Below are 11,237 nucleotides of genomic sequence, written 5' to 3' on the forward strand. Positions count from 1 at the left end.
TAAATGCTGTGGTTGATGTATAAAAACATGATGTATAATTACTGCGCTCTCCAACTCCCTCTAGTGGAAAGAGGAAGTGATACAAAATGTGAAATATGTCATTCCAGCACTGTATCAGGGATATGCCAAGTCACTCGTGCATGCGATGTCTAACTTTAACAGAAATGATCCGACGCGTCAGAAGGCGTCCTGCCAGCGTGAAGGTGCGAGGGCCCGTTCATCGCTGCTTGCAGCTTTAATTATTATTATTATTATTCTTCCTCCAAATGAATTGCCTTTTTGGGAGGCTTAACATACCCGAAAACTCATGAATCTTTGCACACATCTCAGAACTGGTGAAAAATTTGATATTTTAAGGGTCTCATGCGTGGGTTCCAAAAAATGGCTCAGTAGCGCCCCCTACAAAAGTTTAAGGAAACAGCCCCGGAAGACAGTTTAACCTACGTGTTTGAAACTCGGCAGGCTCATGTAACACTCCAGGACCTACAAAAAAGCCTCTTGGAGGCATCCTCTAAACCCAACAGGAAGTCAGCCATTTTGAATTTACTGTGCAATTTTGATGCATTTTTGGCCATTTCCAGGGGTCATAAATGAACAAACTAGTCCTAGAGATTTCATCCGATCGACTTCAAACCTTAGTCTGTACCATCCCAAGACCTTGAAGATGAAAAGTTATCAAAAGTTTGAGTTTTCGTCAATGTGTGTGACCGTGGGATGGCGTCAAAGTTAGGGGTCTCGCCACTAAACAGGAAGTAGTTTATAACTCCAACATACATGGTCCAATCTTGCCCAAACTTCACAGGATTGATGCCAGTCCCGTCCTGAAGACATCTACATGTCAGTAATTAGAGATAAATATAGCGACCCCTACTGGCAACAGGAAATGTCATGTTTTAGACTTTAATGTACATCTCCTACAGAATTGACCAGATCCATCTCAAACTTGGTGAAAAAAGTCATAAGACGTTGATGACGCTTTATTGTGGAAACTGTGAGTTTTCGTCGAAGGGCGTGGCCACGGCCTGGCGGCGAACTTTGATGTTTCGCCATGATGAGAGAATTGAGAATTGTGAATGTTTTCAGAATGTTTCTGCACTAGTGATGTGCGAGTCATGAACAAATCGTTCGAAACTCGAGATTCTTTTTACTGACTCAGGAGTTGCAAGTCATCGTCTCCATTAACTCATCCATTGACTCGCCCCTGCTCCTGCAAGCTAACTGCAAAGAGGAGACCAGACAACATGTAACTATTGTGCAATTGTTAACTGCATTTGTGTAAATATATCAAGTTAATGCGTTAATCTGTATTAGCCCAGTTGGAGAAGCAATAGCTTTGGTCCTTAATTCAACTAAACTCCCCCGTCTCCTCCCTTCCCTGAGCTGAGCTGTATCACAGGAGGAGGCTACAGAAAACGAATGATTCAATCACTCACTCAGTAGCTTCAACTCCCAGCTCACCGGCAGCACAAAGCTCACTCGCACTCTCTCCCTTGGAGAGCCCCTGCCTTACCTGAGTAGTGTGCTCACTATGGGTGACTGACTCAAGTGACCCAAGTGACTCGGAAACCTGATTCACTTTAGTGAGTGACTCATACAAACTCGAGTCAGTAAAAGGAATCGAGTATCCCATCACTGTTTTGCACTAATGTTTGTGCCTTTTTAGATCCACTGTGATCTGTAAATTGTAATGCACATGTAGGCTAAAAGTGAATAATAGATTGACAGAATGTGAAAAAACTGAGACACATTGTTGAAATTGCAGTTATTTTTCTGGAGACATCTCAGGTTGCTTATCATCTGTTTTGTAAACAGATTGTTTATTGTAATTCTTTACACTAAAAGAAAAGAATGCGGCCCCCCAACTGAAATGAGATATACACCCCTGGCTTTGAGAGAGGTTGAAAATATAGGTCAGGGGTTGAGCAATAAAATCTGAAGCTAAAAAGAACAATTCAAGGTTTTCTGGACCAGCAGGTCTATCTAACTTGAAAAAGGCTTCATGTCCTTCACTATCAGAAACAGAAAGGTAGATGTATACCATTTCAGTCTGTATCGCAAACAGTGGTGTTCAGTGGTGGGAACAGAATCTAACAGAAAACAACACAAAATGTTCATTAAAACAGTTTTGCATAGAAGGCCTATCCAATACAATGCCAGAGTCAGTGGTAATGCGAGGAGGTAACGTATTACCATTATCACAGGAAGATAAAGATTTTATGGCTTTCTAGAACTTTCTAGGATTGCTCAAATTTTCAGTGGTAACTAATAATCAAAGTAAGAGGCTTTGATTTATGAAGCACTGTAATTTCTTAGCTGTCTAAACTGGAGGCACTAGTCTGCCTCAGACCCGGTCCTTCAACCCTTTGCCCAGGCCTTATTTCTCTTGTGTAGTAGAATAGATAACTGGAAAACCAGTGATTATCTCGGCCCTTTTATGCATATCAAAATAGCTATTACTGAGGGAAAGAAGAAGAACATGAAAGTAACAACTTGATATGGTTCTTATTACAGGCTTAAGTGTTGTTTTGTCATACCTTGACAGTTTCGACAACTGCGTCTGTCATCATCATTAGAAGAGTCACGTGATGTTGTGGTGACGTGTCCTGTAGATGAAACTCGAAACTGATGAAATTGTCAAGGTATGACAAAACAACACTTAAGCCTGTAATAAGAACCATATCAAGCTAATTGTAAAAAGTAGGCTATATGAATTTGTTTGGACTATGAAAGTAACAAGTAATCCAGAACTTTAACAGTGGTGTATGCCATAGTGTTGTACATTTGGCTTTAGCTTGTTTTTCAACTTTAGTTCAATGGACTTCCTATTGAAGGATAATTCAATAGGAAGTGTATTAGATTAGACTTACTTTGGCTCTATAGATGTGAAGCTTCTCCAGTAAGTGGAGGCCCATGTGAAGATAACAGAAAAGACTGTCATAGTGGTGGTGAAGTAACAGCTGTGGGCGGTTGATCACATCTTTCAGTTAAGTCTCCCTGGACATCCTGGAGGTCATGATGGAGATAGGGAGGAGGTGGATTGCAGAAAATAAGTCTGAAATAATGCAGGCGGAAAGATGATGGTGAATTGTGAATGCAGTGTGGTGAAGCAGAAGTAATGGAAAATATTAGAGCAGAAAAATATAACAGACTGAGGAATGAATTCTGCAATAAAGGGTACATGTTAGGGAAAATATATTGTTTTAATATACCCGTATATATTTAAACAGAAACTCTAATATGAGACTGCACTTCCTGAACTTTAGCTAAGCTTTTAATACTATCATTTCACAAACACAGGGTAAGAAACTGCCAGTCCTCGGTATAACCTCATCTTTATGTAATTGGGTTCTGAACATCTTGAAAAACAGGCCCCAGACTGTCAGAATCCACAACATCACATCCTCCTGCATCATTCTCAACACTGATTCTCAACAAGGATGCATCCTGAGCCCCTTTAATGTACATACTGTTGACCTATGACTGCACAGCTCGCTTTAAGAGCAACCACATAGTGAAGTTTGCAGATGACCATGGTGTATGCGTGTGTCAGAGAGGACAGCAGCAGAATCCCCATTTTAAACAGCATGTTAACATCATGGGCTCTACATTCGCAGACCGGGCAAGGCGGGGGCACAGCGCACTTGCGCTTCGCCAACTGGGTGTGGCCAGGCAGATTGGCACACCTTGCGTGCTGGCGCAGCTACTCCGTCCCTCCTACCTGCTTAAGTTGGAAAGAGGGAGGAGAGAAGGCGTGGAGTGGGTTTTACACACATCACACCAATCAAATGAGCCCCCCTCCTCGCCCTTAAATGCACCATGCGAAGGCGTAATGAGAGTTTACTCAATTCGCCATGGCAGAAGAGAGCAGCAGCGTCAGACGGCCAAACTTCTCCCAGGAGGAAACTGATGTTTTGGTCCGGGAGGTCGAAGCTCGCAGTGTCCGAATATACGGAACTGCGAGCAGACCTCCACGGGCTGATGATGCAAAGGTAGCCTGGGAGGAGGTCACCACAATTGTAAATCAATGTTGCGTTTCTCTCGTGCGCACATGCGCTCTCTCTTTCTCTCTCGCAGTCTCACTCTGTTTCTTTTCTTTTGGCTTTTCTAAGATGACAGATGCCGAATATATATATTCCCTATTAGGCCGGGAGCCAGGTCCACCCCTCAGGATGTTTTTTGCTACCTTTTTTTCACTATTATTTTCAGTTATCCCATACCTTGGGCCATCACAAGTTGATAAGGAGCACCCCCAACTCGGGGCCGTTTGGTCTCAGGGGCCAAAAAAAACCCTTTTTGGGAAAAGTTTCTGGTAAAATGATGTCATTGCAAATATTAAGGTACTGCAACTGCATAAATGGTCAGAAAAGTCTCAAATTTTGCATGGTGTATCCTGACCCATTGGGGAAACTAGCAGAATAACATTCTGGGGCTTTCTGCCTTTCTATTTTCAAATATCACCCTCATCATATCCCAAAAGGCAAAAAAATGTCTGTCCACCTAACAAATTGTCATCAAAAGTGATTATTTTCAAGAATTTTATTACACATCTCACTGCCTCAGATGTATATGAAAAACTTCCCAAGTTGATAAGCTTCAATTTAAGCCCAAGATGACCTTTCTATCTAGAAGATTACACCTGCTATGACCAAAGGAGAAAACAACTTTCAAGCATTAACCTTCCAAATGGGATTAGGCTTATTTCTTGCATGTAAACAACATCTTAAACAAGATTTGAGAATTGAGGTATGTACAGTTATACTATCTGAAGCGAATTATGTGAAAAGTGAATACTACAGTATACGTTACACCCCTAGGTAGACCGGGATATCAGGGTGCAACATGAAGCTATGCTGCGGCTAATGGTGGATCCCAAATAAACAAACAAACAAAAAAAGCAACAGATTGAGCAAAGAAGGGTGCGGACAGTCACACAAAACCAGGGAAACAAATATGAGATTTATTAAAGAAGAAAGTCCAGGCAACACAAGGAGTAAAGATGACTCTAGTGTGCAGTCATCACTAATTATCAAGAAGCCAACCATCAATAGAGGCTACTAACCAACAGCCAAGATAAACATTCAATATAGCCAAATGGAGAAACTAAAATACATCTCAAANTTCTGCCAAGACATCAACGAGGGCTTTGGGGATGACGTCCCCCTCAAACCATAGTGGTTCTAGCTTGCCAGTCTCCGTGTTTATATGAAATCCATGGTCAAGAGGGGATGAGATCTCCGGGTAGTGCTCATGTGCCCTCTTCCAGATGCATACCTGGAAGTTGACTCTTCTCATGTGCTGTAAGAGGACCCTCTTGCAAGGTGCGAAGGTCGAAAGATCAACGGAGAGACCCTGTCGAAGCTCAAGGCTTGAGCCACACATCTTCTTTACCTTAATCTCTCTTGCCTCATCAACCTTCTTGATTCGATGACTGAAACCATAGAGGCGACACGTGAACTCTTCAACACCACTGAGAATCCGCTCATCGAGCTCCCAAGAGTTCCCCACTTCAGCAAAGATCTGAATAAACGTTGAATTCTGATTCAGAATCTTCATTGGTCGCACCTTCCCTTTGCCTTTAAATGCACTGGTGCAGTCAGCACCAGTGAATGCATGCAAGGCCAGGAGAGCTGATATGTGTTCGTTTGAGTAATCTTCAGCCAGCTGGTTGATGTTGATCAGTCTATCTCCGATGTCGAAGATTATGTTGACGGTTGATGACTTGGCATAATATAGGAGGATGAAGAAAATGTCAGAGTCTTTTGCTCTGACTCTGACTGTTCTGATGTGAGGCATTTTGTTTTGGATAAACTGCATGTAAATAATCACCCTCACATCTGTTTCTTCATGGTTTGAACAGATCTCAGGTAGTAGTTCTTTTGACATCACTCCAGCATTACATTCTATCTTGAAAGCTTTACCAGCCTCTATGAAAATGACAGGCCATCGGAGGATATCTTCCATCATATCTGGAGAGCTCCAGTGATCCAGAAGTAAATGAATGAATGCCTTCTTGTTCTCATCATTTGTGAGAAAACCATTCCAATCCGCAGGTCGATGAACATTCAGCCCACTAACCATAAAACGTTCACCACAACCTCTGCGATCCCTCTCGGCTGATTTTGGTGAATAAAGACGGTCAACGTAGGTGTCTGTGCTGAATACCGTTTCAGCGGCAGCAGGTAGGCTTTTGAAGGTGCGCTCTGATATAGTCTTCATTGTCTGTGGCACATCGCGCATGTAGAATGAGGAGTTTCCATCTTGAATGAGAGCACATTGGCTTGGAGAAGGAAGTTGCGCATTCTCAGCATCTTTGATCATGTGGTTCATTCCTTTTGCTTTGTTGACTTACACCTGCTATGACTTTGGTCATAGCAGGTGTAATCTTCTAGATAGAAAGGTCATCTTGGGCTTAAATTGAAGCTTATAAACTTGGGAAGTTTTTTATATACATCTGAGGCAGTGAGATGTGTAATAAAATGCTTGGAAATAATCACTTTTGATGACAATTTGTCAGGCGGACAGACATTTTTTTGTCTTTTGGGGTATGATGAGGGTGATATTTGAAAATAGAAAGGCAGAAAGCCCCAGAATGTTATTCTGCTAGTTTCCCCAATGGGTCAGGACACACCATGCAAAATTTGAGACTTTTCTGACCATTTATGCAGTTGCAGTACCTTAATATTTGCAATGACATCATTTCACCAGAAACTTTTCCAAAAAAGGGTTTTTTTTGGCCCCTGAGACCAAACGGCCCCGAGTTGGGGGTGCTCCTTATCAACTTGTGATGGCCCAAGGTATGGGATAACTGAAAATAATAGTGAACAAAAGGTAGCAAAAAACATCCTGAGGGGTGGACCTGGCTCCCGGCGTATATCTGATGCTGTGGCTGTTTGTGGTTGGCTGAGAGGGATGTGAACTCACTAGTTTGCAGCTGTGTTAATCAAATCAGGTTGGGTTTTGCCAAATGTGCCAAACGGTGCCAATCCCCTTTGATCTGACATCAGATGAGACGAGACAGTCGATATAGAGATACATTTATGTGCTGATTGCAGATAGTTGCATTGAATAGTGTTTTTTTTTGGGTATTTATTGCATCGTTAATGTGCCTGACATTCTGGAAGCCTGTGAGGTTTTGGTGACGTGTGCGCACTGTCCGCCGGTCAGCCAAACTTAGGCTTACACCTGCTGCGCTCCGCCTGCACTGACAGTAGACCTGGTTTCAGCTGGCGAGCTTTTAGCGCACCTTTGGCGAAGCCTTTTGGCATGAAACTGTCCCTGCGCCAAGCTGGATATGTCGACACCTCCCCCTGCTGCGCCGCCACACCCATCTTAGCGCACCTCGGTCTGCCAAACTACCAAAACTGAGCGCACCTCGGGTTGCGCTGCTCGAAACTAGCTCTGTGCGGGGTTCGCCACCCTGCGCCCCCCTGCGCCGCGCCGGGAAACTAGAGCCCCATATATCAGTGTTTTCAGTCTATCATATAATGCCACCACCTTTACTACTAATACTACTTATAATATGAGTGTTAAATACATATTGTAACGTATTGTAAATACATAAACTATGATACACACATATTGCTCAGTACCTGTAGTACATGTAGTATGCAGCACTTGTAGTAGGCAGTACATATAGTGATTGTGACCATGTACTTAATACACGGGAGCGGTAGCAGGCACACAAAATTTCTTGCTGCTACTCCTGTTACTACAGCTTCTTCAACTACGAGTACTACAATTGCCTTTCCTGTACATCTTTTGGTTAATCACTACATCTGCATTCTTTCAGCTACAGAAGCCATTCAAATGTCAAAATGTTCAGTTCTTTAAGGACATCCGTACTTCTACTACTTATCCTGTAAATGTTTTGATTAATTACTTCTTCTACATACTTTCAGCTACAGAAACCATTCAAATGTCAGAACGTTCAGCTCTGTCAGGATTTTCGGATGTTTGTGTCAATTTGTTTGATATTTCTGCATTTTCAGCATGGTCTTTCATTTCAGCATTCAGCATCCACACGCATTTCCCACAGGAAATGCTTTTTCTAGTTATAATTTTAAAATTTGAATCATATTTTATTTTTTATATTGCACAGGGCTATAATGTTTCTCTGTTTTAAAGATTTTATGATTTTAATGTTGACTGCACACTGCAGTGGTCATTCCAGCCATTTGTTTAATGTATTACTTATTTGTTGACATAGTGTTTTATTATAATGTTTATTATTTAATGATCACCAAGACCTGGGTTCTACATTTTATTCTTTTCATGTATTTGCATGGCTGGAATGACAACAAAGAACCCTTGATCCTCGATTCTGGATGCCTATTAACTTTTTCCGACAACTTCAAGTTACATTTAGAGTATCTCATGGACAGGCACTAAATCTAAAATCAGACCAAGACCCAGGAGTATGGTAATGAGTATATTTTAAAGAGCAAGGGTCACCATGACAGTCCCAGATACCTGTTATATACCTATAATTTAGTGTAGGGCTTTGAGTTTGAACATGCTGCGCTTTAGCCAATCACAATGGAGGGGGCGTGGCCGAGACGTGCAGGTGTCTCCAGGAAATGTGTACCTACAGAAACAGCAAGCTCCACGTCCATAGCGACCGCTCCACCCAAAACGCCGTCTCATCAACGTAAATTTTTTTTTTTTTTTCCAGCGGATGTCTTAGTTACAACATGATTGAACAAACTGGTTTCATGTCGTATATGGCAACGGGAGGCTTTTAACAGATGACGTCCTGATGTTATCTTTGCTGCTGCTGTTAGCTGTCCCTGTCAGCTGCAGCCACTGCTGCTTTCTAGACATTGTGATTTTCCATAACTGAATAAATACCACACATAGCAACACAAAACTGCTTTGCTAGCTCAATCATGTTGTAACTAAGATAGCCGCTGGAAAAAATGTTTTATTCATGGACCGTTTATTGAGTTATTACCTTATTTTTATACAGTCTATGGTTATTACAGACACCGCTAACGGCTAACGTTAACAGCTAACGGTTAGCCCAGCTAATCTACGATAACCATGTTAATTACAAAACACACAAAAATAGTAATGTTTGTTCAATCATTGTGTTTATAGACTTAACAAATATCAGATTAGTCTACACGGTGATATAGTGACGTGAAAAATGTGATATATATAGCTAAACTCTGCTGGTTTTCTACCTGAAGTATTTGTAAACAACACCGCGATTCCCTGGGAGCACCGCCGGAAGTGAAGGGCGTGAGCAAAATTTTTTTTTTCTTTTTTTTACCGATGGATTTCCAGATTGCTAATGAACTAAACTGCTCTTATTGTCAACCTTGTTGATCATGATATTGATTTATTCTATTTAGATTTTAAAGTGATTTTAAACATAGCCTGACCGATGTTGTTGGGGGTTTTTTTATATGAAAACACAAGATCTCTTCATTTTGTATTATTAAAGAGTGACAAGACATGTTTCACATGTGCCACTGGAAATGTAATCTCAAAACAAAAATACATTCAAATATGAGTTACAAGTCCTGTGTTTTAGCCTAACAGTATGACTGAATACAATAGGAGGAATAACTGATGTCTTATTCAGTTAATGTTTTGTGCTCTAGATACTGGACATCTCTCAGTAATCTGGTGGCCTCCCTCTTGAACTCGGTCCGTTCCATTGCCTGCTTGCTGCTGCTCCTCTTTCTTTTCATTGTAATCTTCTCCCTGCTGGGTATGCAGGTGTTTGGGGGGAAGTTTAACTTTCCCAACCAACCCAAACCCCGCAGCACCTTTGACAGCTTCCCTCAGGCCCTCATCACTGTGTTCCAGGTACAATCACAACTAATAATCATAAATTAATGAAAAAATGGATTTCTCAGAAAAAAAGTTGAAATATTTTTGAAAAATGTCAGTTATTTGCAGTAACAGTACTCTTAAGTTTTATTAAATTGTAAGTGTTTCAGATCCTCACAGGTGAGGACTGGAATGCAGTCATGTATGATGGCATCATGGCTCATGGAGGACCCAGCATGCCTGGGATCCTGGTCAGCATCTACTTCATCATCCTATTTGTCTGTGGAAATTGTATCCTTACAGAGAGTGTGTGTGTGTGTGTGTGTGTGTGTGTGTGTGTGTGTGTGTGTGTGTGTGTGTATGTGTGTGTGTTGTGTGTTTAACCGACACTGACCTCCAACCATGACAGCCACAGTTCAGTTCAAATCACTGTCATAATCTTTGAATCCCCTTTCATTCAGTCATCCTTCTAAATGTCTTCCTGGCCATCGCTGTTGATAATTTGGCAGAGGCTGAGTCTCTGACTTTGGCACAGAAAGAGAAAGCAGAGGAGAAAAAACGCAAGAAAGCTCTCAGGTAAGTCTTCCTAAATGTTAAAAATGAAACATATTTGGTTCATCAAAGCCCATCTTTTTATATTCTATACTGACTTGCATTCACATTCACAACTATGAGCCACAGCATATGTTACAAATCGTTGTGGGCAAATATTTGGTAAATGGACCTGGTAGCCTGGTAGCTTTCGAGTCATCCGATCACTCAAAGCGCTTTTTACACTATGAGTCACATTCACCCATTCAGACACACATTCATACAAGATGCCACCTACTACTTTAACACAATGATGGAACAGCCATCGGGAGCAATTTGGGGTTCAGTATCTTGCTTAAGGATACTTCAACATGCAGACTGGAGGAGCCGGCGATCGATCTGCTGACCTTTCGAATGGTGGCTGACCCGCTCTACCTCTGAGCCACAGCCGCTCCTATTTTGCACTTCTTAGCCAAAAATGTGTGGACACCCTGACATTACAGCAATATGCGATAGTTGAGCATGTCATTCCAAAAGCATGGCATTAATGGGCTGCTATAACAGCGTCAACTCTGTTGGGAACATAAATTCGGGCTTCACACGGCGGCATCAAATATGTTGGGATCAATATATTAGGTCTCACCAAGAGGCACCAAATATGTAGGGATTTAATTGGCTATCGGAAATAATTAATAATTATTAATAATAATTAATAATCATGTTAAATAATGACTTAATTAACATTAATTCACCTCGTGGGGCACCATTCCCGTAAAGGGAAAAATGATAGCCAGTTAAAGATATCAGTCTCATAAAATAGGCTAAACTATTAATTTGGAGTTTGATTAATAATTAAATTAATGACAACAACCAAAACTAACAGTAACGCCTGAAGGATTTCGGAGTTCTTGACGCAGCAGAGGTTGACT

General features: G+C 41.5%; 1 protein-coding gene across 1 annotated transcript in view; it reads left to right on the forward strand.

The window, feature by feature from the left end:
- Window positions 1-11,237, forward strand: part of LOC126386418 (dihydropyridine-sensitive L-type skeletal muscle calcium channel subunit alpha-1-like) — a 509,728-nt gene that overhangs the window by 146,036 nt on the left and 352,455 nt on the right. Inside the window, 3 exon segments of the mRNA XM_050038752.1 lie at window positions 9,606-9,813; window positions 9,948-10,068; window positions 10,239-10,353. Coding sequence (XP_049894709.1) covers window positions 9,606-9,813; window positions 9,948-10,068; window positions 10,239-10,353 — 444 coding nt within the window.

The sequence above is a fragment of the Epinephelus moara genome, chromosome 24, assembly GCF_006386435.1.
Source record: "Epinephelus moara isolate mb chromosome 24, YSFRI_EMoa_1.0, whole genome shotgun sequence".
Taxonomy (NCBI): domain Eukaryota; kingdom Metazoa; phylum Chordata; class Actinopteri; order Perciformes; family Serranidae; genus Epinephelus; species Epinephelus moara.